The 18,299-nt window shown below is 33.5% G+C and overlaps 2 protein-coding genes across 12 annotated transcripts in view; both read right to left on the minus strand.

Annotated features, from left to right (window-relative positions):
* Positions 1-6,475, minus strand: LOC126739259 (uncharacterized). The gene is made up of 2 exons (XM_050444850.1): positions 5,477-6,475; positions 1-5,440 (listed from the first exon to the last, which is right to left on the minus strand). The coding sequence occupies exons 1-2, from the start codon at positions 5,994-5,996 to the stop codon at positions 528-530; spliced, it is 5,433 nt and encodes a 1,810-aa protein (XP_050300807.1). The 5' UTR covers positions 5,997-6,475; the 3' UTR covers positions 1-527.
* A 2,923-nt stretch (positions 6,476-9,398) lies between these two features.
* The window catches only part of LOC126739973 (WD repeat-containing protein 47), a 132,299-nt gene continuing 123,398 nt past the window's right edge, over positions 9,399-18,299 (minus strand). For all 11 annotated transcript variants that reach the window (XM_050445810.1, XM_050445808.1, XM_050445809.1 and 8 more), the window contains 4 exons: positions 17,129-17,306; positions 16,856-17,048; positions 14,588-14,917; positions 9,399-10,353 (listed from right to left, as the gene is read on the minus strand). In XM_050445810.1, coding sequence (XP_050301767.1) covers positions 10,208-10,353; positions 14,588-14,917; positions 16,856-17,048; positions 17,129-17,306 — 847 coding nt within the window. In that variant the 3' untranslated portion in view covers positions 9,399-10,207. The remainder of the gene's footprint in view (positions 10,354-14,587; positions 14,918-16,855; positions 17,049-17,128; positions 17,307-18,299) is intronic.

Consider the following 18,299-nt stretch of genomic DNA (forward strand, 5'->3'; position numbering starts at 1 on the left):
TAATAAAAACTAAATATTTCTTTATATATTTACTTTGTACTGATGGGAATGTGATAAAAGAAATATATTTCATAGAATAACTTTTATGAAAGGCAAAGGCACACCTTAAAAATAAATAAATATCGGAACTAGTGAGCATAATCCCAAAACTTCTTATCTATACCTAACAATAAATAATAATTTTGAAGGGTTCGATATGGACTGTATAATTTATTTGTAATAACTTTAATATTTATATTAAATACAACCGTAAAAGTAACGACTGGTACATAGGAACGGCGTCGTGGTGTGAGCTTATTGAAGACTCTCATTAAACTAACTACGAGCGGTGATGCCGCTGTTCAAATTTGGCCCTAACATGCCGCCCGCCTTGAAATATCAATTTCAACATTAGTAATATAAAAAACAAGCAAACTAAATAAATTTAAATTGTTACAAGTGCCTTAGCCTTAAGAAAAAATATTAAACTAACTTAAATAAAATACAATACCAATCAGGCATTAACAGAACATATTTTAAAATTAATTCTATTCTATTAAATTATTTTCACTGATAGGCAGCACACAAAGTTTTGTAACAGCCCGTTTACAACAGGTCCTGTCCTTGCACATAACTGTGGCGACTCGTACGACCTTGTCTTCACCGTAGTGTAATTCTGTGACTCGACCTAGCTTCCATGCTGAAATCGGCAAATTGTCCTCCTTAATCAGCACAATCGATCCAAGCTTCAACAAAGAAGGATGATTTTTCTTCCACTTGACCCGGCTTTGCAACTCCGAAATATATTCTTTGTTCCAACGCTCCCAAAAGTGTTGCACGATTGATTGAAGTCGCTGAAACTTGGCAAGACGATTTTCAGGCACTTGCTTGTAGTCATCATCGGGAAGGGCTGTCATCGGTCTTCCCAGCAGAAAATGAGCTGGGGTCAGAGGTGTCACATCCTCAGGGTCCGTTGACAATGGCGATAAAGGTCTGGAGTTTAACACTCCCTCTATTTGCGTTAAAATCGTGCTAAGCTCTTCGTAGGTAAGTTTAGCTTCACCAATTACGCGTTTTAAATGATACTTAACACATTTAATGCCCGATTCCCATAACCCGCCAAAATTAGGAGCCCTGGGAGGTATAAAGTGCCAGTTAATACCTTCACTAGACAAAGCAGAATCAATCCTATCAGAATTGGACTCAAAAAATTGACGTAAAATTGAATTGGCCCCGACAAAATTAGTGCCATTATCAGAATAAAGGTGCAAAGGTTTACCTCTTCTCGCAACAAATCGCCGCAAGACCAAAATAAACGATTGACTTGTGAGATCTGTCACGCACTCTAGATGAATACATTTTGTACTCATACAAATAAAAATACATATGTACGCCTTTAAAAGTTTGGGATTTCTAGTTTTTCTGTCCCGAATTTCAATTGGGCCTGCGTAGTCAATACCAGTATATGTAAACACTGGTTGGTACGCTGATACTCTACATTCGGGTAAATTTCCCATAATATAATCAGCAGTTACTGGTTTAGCCTTAAAACAAATAACGCACCGTCTAACAACAGACCTAGCTAGGCCACGACCAGAAATTGGCCAATATTGTTGTCTTACAGTATATAACAACTGCTGTGGACCGCAGTGCAAAAGGCGTTCATGGGTATGACGCATAATCAAAGTAGTTAAAAAATGTTTATTATGTAAAATTACAGGATGCCTTTGTTCCTCAGAAACCTTCGCCTTTTGAATCCTACCACCTACTCTTATTAAACCATCACTGTCAATATATGGATTAAGGCTCAAGAGTTTACTAGACATTTTTATTTTCTTCTGACTTAAAAAGGAATGATATTCACTGGGAAACGATTGTTTTTGAGCAATTTTTAACAAATTCTGTAACGAGAAATTAAGCTCACTACAAGACAGAGGCCCACAGAATTTCCCTTTATCTTTCAAATTTTTAATAAATCTTAAGACATATGCAAACACCCTTTGTAATTTAATTAATTGTGAAAATTTATCTAAATTAAAATCAGGTGCCTCGAAGACAATAGACGAATGGGAAACAACTTTTTCCTCCGGTATTTCTTGTGGTACAACTGGGAACTCTTGCAAATTATCTGAGCATAAAAAATAAGACACGGGTCCCTTCCACCATAGCTCAAAATTTAAAAGTTGTTGGGCTGAAATGCCTCTGGATAGACAGTCGGCAGGATTTGCCTCTGACCTTACATGAAACCAATCAATCGAACTGGTTAAGGCTTGAATTTTAGTGACTCTGTTTGCCACGAATGTTTTCCAACGACTTGGGCAGCCCTTTATCCAACAAAGAGCAATAGTGGAGTCAGTTAAATAATAACATTTATCAATGTTTAACTTGATGGATTCCTTTACCTTATCCACCAACTTTGCAGTAAGCAACGCAGCACACAGCTCAAGGCGAGGTAAACTTATAGTCTTAATTGGGGCAATGCGAGACTTTGATAACAATAGATTAGAAGACACAACCCCATCCTCTGTAGAGCTTACTATATAAACGCAGCCTCCATAGGCCCTTTCGGAGGCGTCTGCAAATCCATATAAACAAACCTTTAGGAAACCATTGCATAAAACAAACCTTGGAATTTTTAACTCATTTAGAGTTTGAAGGTCTTCACAAAAATGTATCCATTTTTCAGTAAGAACTGCCGGTACTGGCTCATCCCAAGAGAGCTGGCTTTGCCATAAAGATTGCAAAATAAGTTTTGCAACGACAACTATTGGCCCTAGCAGTCCCAAAGGGTCAAATATTTGGCTTGTTACTGACAAAATTACCCTTTTGGTCAGAATGCCCCTACCAGAAAATGATTTTATCGAATAATGAATAGCATCACTATAAGCATTCCAAATGATACCCAAAGTTTTATTTTGTTCAGTTTGGCCAATTTGCAAAATACCCGAAGATATTTCATTATCTACATGAAACTTAGGCAGCAATTCAGGCCTATTAGAAAGCCATTTTCTTAATTTAAAACCTCCAGACTCCAAAATAAATGATATATCTCGTTGAAGCTGCAATAGTTCAGCACTTGAAAAGGTTCCGGCCAAAAGATCATCAAAATAAAAGCAGTTTAAAATAATTTCACAAGCCTGCGGAAATTCATGTTTAAAATCTAATGCCAACTGCTTTAGACATCTGACTGCCAAAAATGGCGACGAGGCGCAACCGTAAGTAACAGTCTGTAGCTCGTAACATTCAATAGAAGCATCCGAGGACTGCGGATCCTTCCATAAAATTCTTTGAAATCGTCGTTCATCGGGATGAATAAGTATCTGACGATACATCTTGGATATATCTGCATTAATGACAAACGGGTAAATTCTAAACTGTAAGAGTATAGACAAGAGATCTCTTTGAATAGTTGGGCCCACATACTGAATGTCGTTTAAAGATAATCCAGTATCTGTCTTGGCTGACGCATCAAAAACTACCCTAAGCTTTGTCGTCAAACTTGATTCTTTAAGAACTGCATGATGCGGTAAATAATAGCATAACCTGGGATCGACGTCGCTGATAGAGAAGTTTTTGACTTTAACCATATGCCCTAAGTCCCGGTATTCATTCAGAAAATTAATATACTCTCTTTCTAAAGACTTATTTTTGTTTAAACGCTGCACCAAAAATGTTAAACGCTTAGCAGCCATTTCCTTAGACATTCCTAATTTGCTAACATTATCCCTAAAAGGAAACTTGACGATAAAATGACCTTTATGATCACGACTATAATTTTGCATAAAATGATCCTCACAAAACTGTTCAGAATCCGAGTATAGCTGATTTAATGTCTCTGGACAATGTTCTAACTCCCAAAATTTTGTCAACTGCATATCAATAACCTCATTTGAAATATCTCTAGAAAAACAAGAAATAACAGTGTTTTCTGAAAAACCAACTTTGTTAAAATTCTTATTAAAATGACCGCCAAAGATCCATCCTAATTTCGTTTTTTGTACAACCGGCAAACCAGGTGAGTTTATTTGTTCATTTAATAAAATACGGTAGAAGATGTCTACTCCTAATAAGATATCAACTGGCCCTGGTATGTTAAAGGAATCATCGGCTAATTCCAAATCAGCAGGCAAATTCCACTGCGAAACATCAAATGACGTCGTGGGTAAAAATTGAGTTATTTTGGAAATAACAAGACAAGAAATAAAATCGCTAAAAAGTCCATTAATTGAAGAAATATTTAAATTTATCCTGGAGTTGACGGTGGTCGTCAGAGCCTCACCGACACCCATAACATCAAAATTAATCTTATGCCTCTCTAAACCCAATTTATTTACCAAACTATCCGTAATAAAATTACTCTGAGATCCAGCATCTAATAATGCACGCACAACATACATCGCTCCGTTAGAATCACAAACTCTTATTTTCGCCGTCGATAAAACTGACAACGTCGTCCCCTGTCCACTCGTATGACCAACAAGTGTCGTCATCGGCTCCGCGACTGCTTCACCTGCGTCTGGGGCATCACGCCTATTATGCTGTTGATCGTCCGGAGTATGGCTACTCGATGAATGAAGAAGTGTATTGTGCTTGAGTCCACATTGGCGACAAGTTGAATTACTACAGCAATTTTCTATGGTATGAGAGGGATTAAGGCAATTAACACATAGATTCAATTTATTTACTGCTGAACTTCTAGCTTTAACATCCAATTTTTTCAAGGCAAAACACCGATAGACGGAATGATTTTTCTTACAGAAATAACAAACAAATTTGGCTTGCTTTTGGGAGTTCGTGGTAGAATGGTGACAACGAACTTTATTTTCGGTACGCGGCAACGTCCTTGGCTGTTTAACAGATTCCAATTTTTCCAAAATTTCACATCTTGCCTTTAAAAATGTATTTACATCTTTAAACTGGGGCAATTCACCTGAAATTTGATAAGACTCCCATTCTCTCCGTGAAGTTGAATCGAATTTACTAGTAAGTAAATAGACAATCAAAGTGTCCCAATTGTCTGTATTTTGTCCCAAACTTTTAAGCGAGCGCAAATTCTTGTTAAACAAGTCATATAACTTTCTCAAATCATTATGCGATTCTTTAGTTAATGCAGGGTACTCAAACAAAGCCTTTATGTAATTAAAGATAATTAATCGTTTATTCTCATACCTGTCAACCAAAAGAGACCAGGCAACAGAGTAGTTGTCATTTGTTACCGATAAATTAGCAATAGCCTGCAGAGGCTCGACTTCTAAATATGATTTTAAATAATAAAAACGCTGTACATCGCTTAGATTATAATTATTATGAATCATTGCAACAAAAGAGTCTCTAAACTCCAGCCATTTTTCATAGGCTCCGTTGAACATAGGAAGCTTTAGATCAGGCAGCTTAACAAACATAGGAGTATGAGAAAATGTTTGAGTTTGAGCTGATGGCTCCAACTGAGAGAAAGTTTGAGGTTGAGCTGATGGCTCCAACTGAGAGAAAGTTTGAGGTTGAGCTGATGGCTCCAACTGAGAGAAAGTTTGAGGTTGAGCTGATGGCTCCAATTGAGAGAAAGTTTGAGTATTTGCAGTGCTCTGCACTGTCACCGGTACATCAGGTATATCGTGAATAGACCTTGCAACAATGCTGGAAGTCGCCTTTGCACTTTTACCTGAACTACTAGTATGTGACATATTGCATGACTTAAATTTATTAACAACAATCTTAATTTTACTAATAATAGAGTAAAACTCCTCCTCAAAACTAAGTCTCTCTGAAGATTCCTTTTCAATAATTTCATCAATATTTACATTTTCCTGATCAGCGGCACTCAACTCTACCTCAATGTCATTTTGAATGTCTTCAAACTGGCTCAAGAGAGGTTCGGCTCTGTCTAGGCGACTATGAAGTTGAGTAACCTCCAATTCAGAAATATTATTTAGGTCAAGGGCATCAAAATGGTGTTTAAGTCTTGTCAACTGACCTTTAATACCACCTCTTTTTAATCTAAGTTTGTTTAAATTTGACATTTTAACTATTGAGATATAAATAAAATGTAATTGTACGTATTTCACTAAACAAACCTACCAGAACTAAACAATAAAATAACCCAAATAGACTGACCAAAGTAATAAATGTCAACGGACTTACATGTTTTCCTGATTACCACTTTAGCAATCAAACCATTAACAAACTTGCAAATTCCGGCCTGGGAACTAGCAGTAGTAGGCTCCAAAAATAGCCTCGTGAAGGCGTTGCAAAAATGGCCGCGACAACAGGCACCAAATTTGCCACAATAAATGTAATTTCTACCTCAAATCCGGTTCGTCTGGACCAAAATGAAGGGTTCGATATGGACTGTATAATTTATTTGTAATAACTTTAATATTTATATTAAATACAACCGTAAAAGTAACGACTGGTACATAGGAACGGCGTCGTGGTGTGAGCTTATTGAAGACTCTCATTAAACTAACTACGAGCGGTGATGCCGCTGTTCAAATTTGGCCCTAACAAATTTTGACAATAATTTTCCCTCCCCAGTCTGTTTCTTTATGTTGATTTACTGTTTGCCCCGCTTTTGAAAATAGTCGCTCAGACGACACAGATGTCGCCACTATTCATAAAAACTTTTCGGCTACTTTAGCTAGAGAAGGATGCACTACAGAATTTTGTTTCCACCAAAGTAAAGGGTTTTCTTTAATTGTTATGACTGAACTTCTAAGGTATATCTTTTTATTTTCTCTGACCATTCTCTCGTGCGCACCCCATAGATCAAATGACGTGATTGCAACTTCTAAAACTAAAAAAAAATTGTCTGTGTAACATAGAACTTTTTGTTTGCCTGATTCTATTTCATTTTTACCGCCCAATACATCAATTTGTTCACTTTCCATTTCGGCATCTCATCTTGTACATTCTATATACTTTTGCTTCCACATTTTAAAGGACAACTAAAATACATATTCTTAAGCCAGAGGTCAAAAACTGTAGAAACACCTAATAAGTGAACCAGGTTGGCAGATCCAAAAGACCTCGAGCACTCATTAAGTCAAGCTTCTTTAAATTCTTTTGCTACATCAGATTCTGGTAACATTTCTGAAATACTTTTTGTAATGGTTGAAATAATTGGTATTACTACACAAAAGTTCAACTTTTTGTATTTCAAAAAGAAGTTGAACTTTTTGTATTTCATTTAGTGTCTGTGGCTCAGGATCATTTATCATATATGGTGCAGAAGGATATCAAATAATTATTTGATTGATGATATCAAATAATTATTTGATTGATGATTTCCTTTAACTCGGGATCCACCAGGTTAAAATAAAAACTTTAAATCTATAGTACCACTGACACTTATACTGTAGATTAATCAGTATCTTCAAAAACCATGATGACTTTTTTGATTGAACTCGATAATAAGTGGAATTCCACCGAGTTGGGACTTAAATAAGTTTTTTAATGTTCTGCGGATTCTGTAACTTGCGTAGTTTATCACTTGTATTTGAGCTCTGCTTAAATCAATTGCCAATGTCTTTCACTTTTTTTATTAAATTTGTCAGCTCTTCACATACTGCTATGCTTCTTTCTGCGACCAAATTTATTTATGCGCGAATCAGTGCAGATGCTTTTTCAGATAGCGTGTCTGTCGCTTTACTGATGGTTTTTGCCCCATTCGTTACTCTAGCAGTGACTTTTTTCTTTTCTAGTCTGCTTAGTTTTCGATCTCCATCTTTAACTACTCTGGAATATATTCTGCAGTATGTCTTTTACTTAACTTAATAGCCCCCAACTTTACTGATCTTAGAGTTTTCTACGAAATGCAAAGTAACTATTAAAAAGCTCCGTGTGAAAAACTTGTCCATATATCCGTTATCAATGTATATGAAAATACATTTTTTATTTTTTCGCGAAACAAGTTTGCAACACAGCTTCATTTTTCCTTTCCAATAAATTAATAGACTTTCTGGATGACAATTTATACAGACCTCCACTAAGCAGCATTACTAGGGTAATTCTTCATTTTCTACAAAACTGTGTATTTTATACGTATCTTTACGTATAAAATACAAAATTGCATTTGAAGTTCTTAAATTTTTTTTCCTCCGTCGCTGTAGGTTTCACGGGTTCTAAAGGTTCGTTCAGTGGTTTTTTGTCTTTTATGGGGTGCATTCCATGGCACATCCAATAGTGCTGGGAGTGGACGTTACTAAAGCAGATGATGTTAGTTTGCAGAGGCAGCAGATGATGAAGTTCTAGTGCATTTTAAATATAATTTGTATTGTGCGAAAATCCCTTCCTTATCAAAATACTTTCAAAAATTACTTTTTAAAGGCATAGTTATAATTCACTCTATAATGTTTGGAAAATAGAGGCAGCTATTAGATTGGACATTTCACAAAAGCACGCGTTTTATTTTAAACCAAAGCAAGCAGTTCACTTGAAACTTGAACGGAAGAACCTTAGAATTAATAATAGACTCTAATAAAAAATGTAAGATTATGAAATAACATAAAATTAAAAAACCTCAATTCAAAGCTACGTTTATTTAACAGTTTGCAACAGGGATTCCCGATCCACCAATGAATGACCCTGCGATGATTTTTCCATGTTTTTTTCTATCATCGATGGCAATATTGATGTTGTGGGATGTTCACTACCGATGGTAGAATCTTGAACATAGATCCATGTTTTTGGAGCTTCATCGCAAAAAGTAGAATCGATGCGCTTCTGCCTTGATAGTTAATCAAGTCATCGTCTCGTCAAGTTAATCTATTTTTTCGTTTAGCCAATATTTTCAATTCATTGTAAACAACACAAGTTCAAATAAAAAGTATGTATCCAAATTATGAGCAAAAAATCACTTTACCAGTGCCTTATTTAAATGGTCGTCTCTTTTTTAGAAAGCGGTTTAGAAAAAAAATATATTTTATTTTTTGTCTTAAAATAATGTGTGTACGTCCCTGTACGTAGCGGCCCAGACTTTGGTTAGAAATAAACAAATTAATTCTCTTATAACTTCTATTAAATTAGAAGTAATTTACTAATTTAGTTTATTCGAATGAACCAAAACTAATAAATATATTAAACAAAAAATAATTTATGAACAACCAAACAAAATATTAAATAAACGTAATAAGGATAAATTTTGATCTCAAAATTCCCTGATTATAATAAATTAATTTTTCATTAAAAAAATTTTAATAATTCAATTTTATTTATTGATATTTAGAATATGTGCGCTTGTTTTTTAAAAATAGTAATTTTAACGTATTTCCCTATTTTTTCTGCAAAAAATTACTATGCCGAGATGAATGAAAAATGTATTCAAAAAAATTTACTTAAGAATTAGCCATTTCTTAGTAACTCTCGAAAATGATCCGTTTTTCTTTTATTTAAATTTGCAAAAAGACACTAAAATAACAAAAAAATTAATCTGCATTAAATATTTATTTAAATATTGTTAATACAAACATCTAAATCTAAGTATTAAATAATATTATTCAATAAAGAGTCGTAAACATCCTCTACATATAAACAAATAGCTCAGCACGATTAACAAATTTCTTCTTATTTATACAAAAATCCAAACGTGAAAAATAAAATTATTATTTTATTAGATAATATTTACAGTATCATTACAGTTTGTTCGTTATACTCGTAGAATATATTAAATAAATATCAAATTTTGTAGAAAGAAGGTAAAAAGTATAAATACACTAACAAGTGAAAAGCCAAAATACTCTTTGTGCAAAACATTTACAACAAGTAAAATAGAATCTATTTATTATCTAAGATAAGAAGTTACAAAGTAATAAATTGTTAAAACAGTCGTATTAATTTATGTTTGTCAAAAATTTCAATAACAAAGAGATACAAATATGACAAACTTTAAAATGAATATGAAACATAACCAAGAAATATGAAAATATTCTAAATTTCACTTATAGATCTTTTACTTCATACGGGGCATTTCCATACGAACACACCCCGTATTTCTAATATAAGCACCTAAACAGTATGGTAACATATTTTAACACTCGCAGTTTAGATAATATGTTTACTAAAAGCCAAACACATAACTAAAACTTGAATATTTTTTTTCTAGAAATATATTGAAAAAAAACGGCCAAACTTACGTAAGGGAAAACCGCCGTGATTAATATTTATAAGCAGTGCTGCAAAAATTGGTATTGGTTAGTTCAGACTTAAAAGTTAAATAATAATAGAGAGGATGCGTTTAAATCGGTGGTAGAGCCCAGAGAGTCGCTGTTTTGTCGGCTGACGTTGACAAAAACGAGAATTCTGATGGATGCCAGCGTCCGGAGATGACTTTGTCGTTGTGTTGGGCAACCACGACGCTTGGTAAAGGTGACGTCAGATCTCCTATAACAATATTAAAGTAAAATTAATACAGTTTTTGACGAATTTCCAAAGTTAAGGAACAACATTAGACATGATTAAAGAAAATACATTTTGTGATGTAATAAATAATTCTATATACTCCGTCAGCAATTACTTTTCTTGGGCACTCAAAATAGCCGTACATGATTATGCAACAAAAAATGATAGGTGAAGCCTAAATTAAAGAAAGAACAACAATATCTTACTAATTCCCTAAATGCCCACTTAAGTTTTAACCACTGAGACCAGGTCAATCCTGTCAGCGACTTTAGGAATAATTTAATAACAAGATCTCCATTAGGATAACATTTATCCCATTGCTGCCCTGCGATGCTTTTACTTGTAATAAGTCTGTAACTTAATTAAATTATTAAATGCTCGAAAATATTTTCATGTTAGTCTTGACAGTAGTCGATCATTAAACTCTTTTCTTACATTTAATAGTATCTTTGGTGTTATAGAGTTATAAAAATCGAATCTCTTGCCTTTAACTGTTATACATTTGCAGGACTTTTATGTAGACACATTCTGACGATACTTGTCTACTATCTTTACGTTCAATTTGGAGAAAGAACTCTACTTAGTAGAGAAGGAAGTAGGAGAAACGTCAGAAAACTTATTGTTATCCTTGCTGTACGTGAAGTACCATCATCATGCATCAATTTGTATAAAATCTAAACTCTACCATCTCTGTCTAGTATAAAAATAGGTTCTAACATCATTATACGAAAAGTCAACTTTAGCTGACCTAATTGTGGGCTCGTGTCCTTCCACTCTCACAATAACGAAGATGATAAGTATGATGGTACGAGCCCTAACAACTATATATTGGAACAAGTAGTCATTTTACGAATAAAATTCCAGTTTTTCCGTAATTCTTTTAATTTATTTTTTTTTTATTTAAAAATAATAAATTAATAACATTTTTTATATTTTAGAGAATTATTTTTAAGCTTTAATAAAATTTTGATGTTAAATAATATTTATTTAATTGTTTGATAATCAAAAAATGTTGACAACTAAATGTTTTGATGCGTCACTTGACCATTAATAATCAATTACTGTCATTTTTATTACGAGTAAAATACAATAATGGCTCGTGGAAAACCTACTGATCTAAAAGTGCGAGAAATTATTATCCGGCAGTACCATAAAGGAAAAACAATGCGAGAAATCTCCAGTGAATTAAATGTTGCAACAACTACTATATTTAATATAATTAAAAAATATGGTAAAACCGCCAGTATTGGTGTTCGCGGCAAAAGTTCAGGACGTCCAAAAGTTGTTTCTCAAAGAAATGTAAGGAACTTGATTAAAATTTGTAAGTCGGGAAGAAGAAATACTCTACGAGAAGTAACTGCATGGTGGAATAGCGAAAGTGGGATAAATGTTTCCAGAGAATGCTGCCGCAAATATATCCACAACAGCGGTCTTAGTTTTTATAAGGTACGTTTAATAAGCTGTTATGTGCTATATTATTTTCATTTTTTCGCCTAGGCCAAAGAAAAACCATTGTTAACGGAGGCTCAAAAAAGGAATCGTTACATTTGGGCCAAATCAAAACTCTCGTAGACCAAAGAAAATTGGAGCAAAGTTATTTATAGCGACGAAAGCAAATGTGATGTCTGTGTCGGAGATTATCGAAAGTGTGTGATTCGGGACAAAACAGAAGCATTCCATAAGGATTGTCTTAAAAGGACTGTAAAGTTTCCACAGGGCATCATCGTGTGGGCTTGTATGTCAGCTAAAGGATTGGGAACGTTACACTTTATTGATGGCATAGTAAATGCAGAAAAATATCAAGACATTCTCGAACATTCGCTTTTACCAAGTGCAGCAAATTTCTATCCATCTGGAGATTTTATCTTACAGGTTCTAACAAGACGGTGCCTCGTGCCATACTGCTAATTCTACCAAAAAATGAATGGGGGAACATAATATTAAAATGTGTGTCACACCCCTCTAGCAGCCCGGATTTCAATCCAATCGAAACACTTTGGCACAAAATGAAGCAACGCCTAAGAAATAGTCCGCAGCGTAGGAAATATGGGATAGTTTCACCCCTGAATTTTGTGAAGGTCTAGTTGGTACAATGCCTCATAGAGTTCTGGCTGTTATTCAAGCTAAGGGCGACGTTACGCCTTACAAATTTGTATTTTCCTTTTTTAAAACTCACTTGTTCCAATATTTAGTTGTCAGCATTTTTCAATTATTTACCAAGTAATTAAATACTAAATAACTTAAAATATATAAATAAATTATAAAAACAATATTAAACATTATAAAAAAGCTTGTCCATTTCATATTTATGATTAAAAAAAAATTTAATAAAATATTTTCGCTAAATGGGCATTTTATTTCAAAATAACTGCTTGTTCCAACATATAGTTGTTAGGGCTCGTATTATACTAATCAACTTAACTTTGCGTTCTTTATATGTAAAAAATTATTGCACCCAAATCATATAAGGAGAATGTATGATGTGTTCTTCGCTTACAAATGGGGTCCTCCGTAAGTTATAATGGTGATTTCAATTTCTCGTATTAAAAAACCTTACCTCATACTAAATTTTATTAAATTACTGGATAAACTATGGAAAATTATTAAAATTTCGGACATCCTGCATCTCTATTAATGCCAATTCTAAGAATACCCAAATTGAAGTTTTGGAATGCTTTGATCTAAGGTATAACCTTGTAAGGCTTGAGAACATTTCGTTGATGAGATGCGTCGAAATTTATTAACAAATTGATGCATTATATCTTATTCATTATTTATTTTTTTATTTATTACTCATACAAACATCAGAACACTAATTAAATGTAAGAGTGCTTATTGAATCAATAAAACTATCTTTTTATTTAAGAAGCTAAATAAATAGATAGCTAGAGGCAGCTAGCCTGTACATAAATATTGAAAAAAAAATACAAAAAAGCAAAATAATATACAATAAAAATAATATAAAATAGACCAATCAAAACAGCCATCACACTAAACACAAATCAATAGAATTGAGTTTTTTATACTTCTTATACTGCTTGCAAATAAATCTAAATCACATTTTTGTATCACATTGTTACACTCTTAAAGCATTCTCCTTATAAAACAGCTTGAGGTTGAGCACAAAAAGAGCTTTGGATTTCTTATCCTTAAATTGATCTTGGGAACTAAGTACCTAATTCGACTTATGAAAGAAAATTTTTTGTAATTTTTGTTATTAATTATTTTTGTTTTTAAGTGTGTTAGAATACTTTTTTATTCAGACTTAAAACAAACTCTAGCAGCATATTCGAATAAGATATTATAAAGAAATATTTAAAAAATACAAATATCTCAAGAATCTCTTCTGTACTTTTCCTATCACATTATTCTAAATCTGCGCACGAGGCCTCCAAACAACAGCTTACTTCAAATAAGGCCTAACCAATGCAGTATAAACACATATAATAGATTATAAACTTTTAAAGTATTTGGTCTTTCTTATAAAACCCAGAAGTTCGTAAGTTTTATTAGTGATGAGTTCGATTGTGCCCCAATATCTCTACATTAATTCTTTTTACCAGGCATTTAGTTATTGATGATATGATTCTCTTAAATAAAAAATAATAAAACCGTAGTCCTTAGAGCCAAGGCTACTTTTAAGCGATGTCGTAAAAAGGTCAATCTAGTAAATTAGTACCAAATAACCTTCCATCAAGAGTTTCAGTTAAGCCTTAAGAGAAAATTAAACGATGTTGATAAACAACATTTTAGAGTGAATTGGCGAGAACTCAATAAATTGCAATACCACAAGAAGGAACTCAGGAACGAAACAAATATGAAAGACTTAAATAGTTTTAATCTTTGAGTTTCGTTTTTTTAATGATCTTTTAATGTCTTAGTTTGTTAGTGCTTTTTCCTTATTCATGCTTTTGTAGCAAAACTATTCTTATCCACTTTATTTAAATTTATATTATTTTATTATATCTCTAATACCAGCGAATAAATTTACTTTTACCATTAAATAATTAATTTGTGATTGATTTTGTTTTATTTTAATAAATTTAGCTAGACATTTTTACCTTAACAGATTAAAAGATGCAGTTTTTATAAGATTTCCCAAAATGTAGGTGTTTGGATAAGGCGACTTTTTGAACTCACTGCCTCATATCATGATCATGATCAATAATCATTAACCTCATTTTTTTTAACCACAATATATAAATAACATACTAACCTTGCAGATCGGTAAGCACAAGCTTATTATCATAACCACCGCTCAGTAAATAATAAGCGGACGGTGAGAACCGGATACTCCTAATGTCAGCCGAATGGGGTTTAAAACACTGCACGTTTCTACCGCCTCGGATGTCATATAGTACGCACGACGAGTCCTCGTGCCCGGACACCAAAAGGCGTCCACTAGGGTCCACGCATAAACTGGCCACTGGAGAACCTTGTCTCGTACCAGGCTGCGTTATCGGAGTCACCATGTTCACGCAACCTCTGGTACGCAGATCCCAGAACCGGACTGTTTTGTCGTGGGAACCACTGACAAACATAGCACCTGAAGGAGTGGGAGGTTAATTATGATAGTCTAGTTGGGGATTAAGTTTGATATAAAGATTACATCTGCATTGCCATAGATCCAAGGATATACTAAACATTTTTATATTAAACAAAATCATACACATGCCTACATGTATATACAGATTGGCAAATGGATCACTACACATATAAAGTTCATAACAGGCGAGATGTTGCAACGCCGCCGCCGCGACAGTACGCTGGTGTTCGAGGTTCGAGCTCGATTATTTTTAATTTTTTTTAGTGAGCGTCTGACGTTGGTGGCGGCAAAATTTTAAAAAATATCACGCGGCATTGGTATAATGCAGGAATTACATGTGTAAAACCAGCATAGATTTGTAAATACAATTTTATTATGCTGTGTATTGCATATTGAAAATTAAAGCGTTGTTCTTATTAAAATAAAAGATAAACTCTAAATAATAAACCTAATAAATAAGTCTTTAAATAAAAGGCTCAAAAAGACCACCTTCTCTAGCTAAACAAAAGGTTAGTCTATCGTAAAAGCTGTTCGTTACTTCCAAAAGAGTTTGCGGTAAAATTGAATTAGCAGCTTTAACAATTTTGTTTCTCAACTCCTTTAAACTCATTGGCCTACTGTTATGATATTTATAAATAGTCTCCTTAAGATAACCCCACAATTAAAGGTCATTTGGTCACAAATCGGAAGATCATGGAGGTCATTTAATATTGCCAGTCCCACTAATAAGGCGGTTAGGAAAAGTATTTATTAAATTTGTTTTTACTCTAACCGCATTATGAGCGGGACAGCCATCTTGTTGAAAATAGAATGATCTATATCAGGAAGAAGTTGAACGGCAGGAAGAACTTAGTTTTGTAACAACTCAATGTATTTTTCGGCATTCCAAGCATCATCAATGAAAAATGACCCAAAAAGATGGTCGCCCAAAATACCAGCCCAAACTTTCAACTTTTGAGGGACCGAGTACGGAACTGAAAACTTCTGTGCTCGTTTATTCTTCGCCACTGGTCTTCAGAAAACACCTCCTTAGTTTTGGAATATTTAAAACATTTGTATCCAAGTTTTTTTCAAATACTCGTCACAGTTTTGTGGTGCTCGATCGTGTTGAATCCTAAACTAAAACACTACAAACCATTTCTTCCCGCCGTTCTATCTCCTGGAACCTTTCAATAGGTAGTGCTTGAGCTTTGATGTGAGAATTTCTACATTCTTGGAGGCAAATATTTAAAAAAATTAAAATAGCGCTTTAAGACTCAACAGTGCAGTATGCAATCAGATAGCAAAATGAGGACTTCTGAGGGTGCCGTGCCGAAAATAGCAAATCAACCGCTTAACAACCAGAAAGTAAGCAAGAAGCGGTGTTGCCATTTATAATGCCTACGTGTAGTCTTCTATTCGCCAACCTGTATATGTATATATACATGTCAAAAACAGAGACATGCAGGCATGTCTCTGTTTTATCTGCCTTCAATTTGGGACTAACTGTCGTTAGTATAAGGGGAGTAGAAGAAACACCATCATTCTCTTTTTAAATTATTATTTAGACTTGTTAAAATTCCAAGTTATATGAAAATAAATGGATTTGTTTGGATAATACGTTTATCCATTAAAATGGGGCGAAATTTGCGTCACGAGTTTTATCATAACATTACATTTTATTTCTGAAAAACGTATATATAAGTGAAATAAAAAAAGAAATGTACATATTTTGTGTAGGTACATAAAAATTAGTCGGAATGCCAAGTAAATCGAATTTGTGTATTGTGTACACTGGCGCAACGTAAAGGTCAAAAAAATTGAGACATGCGTAGGAGGTTGCCAAGTCAGTAGAAATCTAATTTCCTAAATTTCAATGACTGATCGGCTTAAAAATCAACCTACGAATATTATAGTATATGCTTGTTATGAGTCTACGTTCATTACATATATGCTTACCTCCCCAAGTATATAAAGACAAAATGTGGCCAGTGTGCCCGCTCAGAGCCTGGAAAGGAGTTCCAGTGGCGCAATCGGTAACATAAATTTTACAGTCTCCTGCTCCACCACTGATCAGAAGACTAGACTTATTTGTTGTGTCTTCCAGGAAGCACAAGTCTCTCACCGTACCGTCATGCATAGAAAGTTCCACCTGGAAACAATAGAAACATATATGTTACGATGCTATGTTGTGATTTAAAAGACATAAACTACAGAAAAGAATGTACTTACTTCTTCTCCTTCCAGATTCGAAGTATCGGAGTTGAACCTCATTAGTTTGACAGTCTTGTCGTTAGAACCAGTAGCCATTAGGTCGCCGACTGGGGACCAAGCGAGACAATATATCGATCCTTTATGGTGTTTTGTACGTTTGAAAAGCACCATCGGTTGGTAGGTTTGGTGTTCTTCCCTGAGGCAAAGAAAAATTGTTAATCGTTCAAAACTTTAAAATCGACCAAATTGATTTTAAATTTATCTCTGAATTATTATAATATAGTTGTATTTATCTGAACTGATATAGCACAAAAAAAATTGTAAAATTAGCTTAAAAAAACTCTTTTTATGGATTCATATATTGCAATGTCAAAAAAGCACTTTGTTGGTTATTCAATTATTGGCAGCAATCAAATATCCTTTAAGAAACTGTAATACTCTTGTTGTTCTCACTACAGGTTGAGTCTAATCAATCTGTGATGTAATGCGATGAAATGCGTTTGCATATATATAAAAATTTACCCCAAAGAGCCTGAGTTATACTCAATACTTTTAAAATCCTTAAAAAATTTCATAACTCGTAACATTTCTCTACACAAAGATTTTTTTTAATTTGTGAATTAACAGTGGATAAGTAGGAGGACTTACTGAATGCCCAGAGAGATATTCAAATTTCATACTATGTCGATTTGTCCGAGGGGTTAAAATCAAAAATGTATAAGGAAATATAAAAAAAATAATATAACGGTAATATTTTTTTCAATAGATATTATCAAGGCATTAATAGTTCGAATTTTAAATAATCAATAAAAAAAATTCTATAAAATTGTTAACGATACGTATAATATATGTCAAATGATATATATATGCGCAAAATTCGTGTAGTAATAAATATATATATAAGACAAATATTTAATTTAAAAAAATGTTTGAGAAAAAAGCTTATATTTATATATTCCTTCTAATGCAAAAAATTAATAGCAAAAATTTGAAAGAAAAGCGTTTTTTGCAAAATTATAGTAGGACGCTTTTAATATTTAACGATTTAAATGTTTCTTTTTCGCTCATAAAATGGTCAATATTCAAATCGATTTAGCGAGTATTATTTTGTATTTTGTTTTCTTTGGCAATTTTTTTTTTATTTGAATTTAAATAGTTGCGACAGGTAAAAATGTATGTCTTGTTTATT

The sequence above is a fragment of the Anthonomus grandis genome, chromosome 8 (genome assembly GCF_022605725.1).
Source record: "Anthonomus grandis grandis chromosome 8, icAntGran1.3, whole genome shotgun sequence".
NCBI lineage: Eukaryota > Metazoa > Arthropoda > Insecta > Coleoptera > Curculionidae > Anthonomus > Anthonomus grandis.

Bases quoted from the DNA above. Each gene is read 5' to 3' on its own strand.
- LOC126739259 (XM_050444850.1), bottom strand. From the start codon at position 5,996: ATGTCAAATTTAAACAAACTTAGATTAAAAAGAGGTGGTATTAAAGGT. The intron at 5,441-5,476 runs CTCAAACTTTCT...CATCAGCTCAAC, and splicing joins GTTGGAGCCATCAGCTCAAC to CTCAAACTTTCTCTCAGTTG.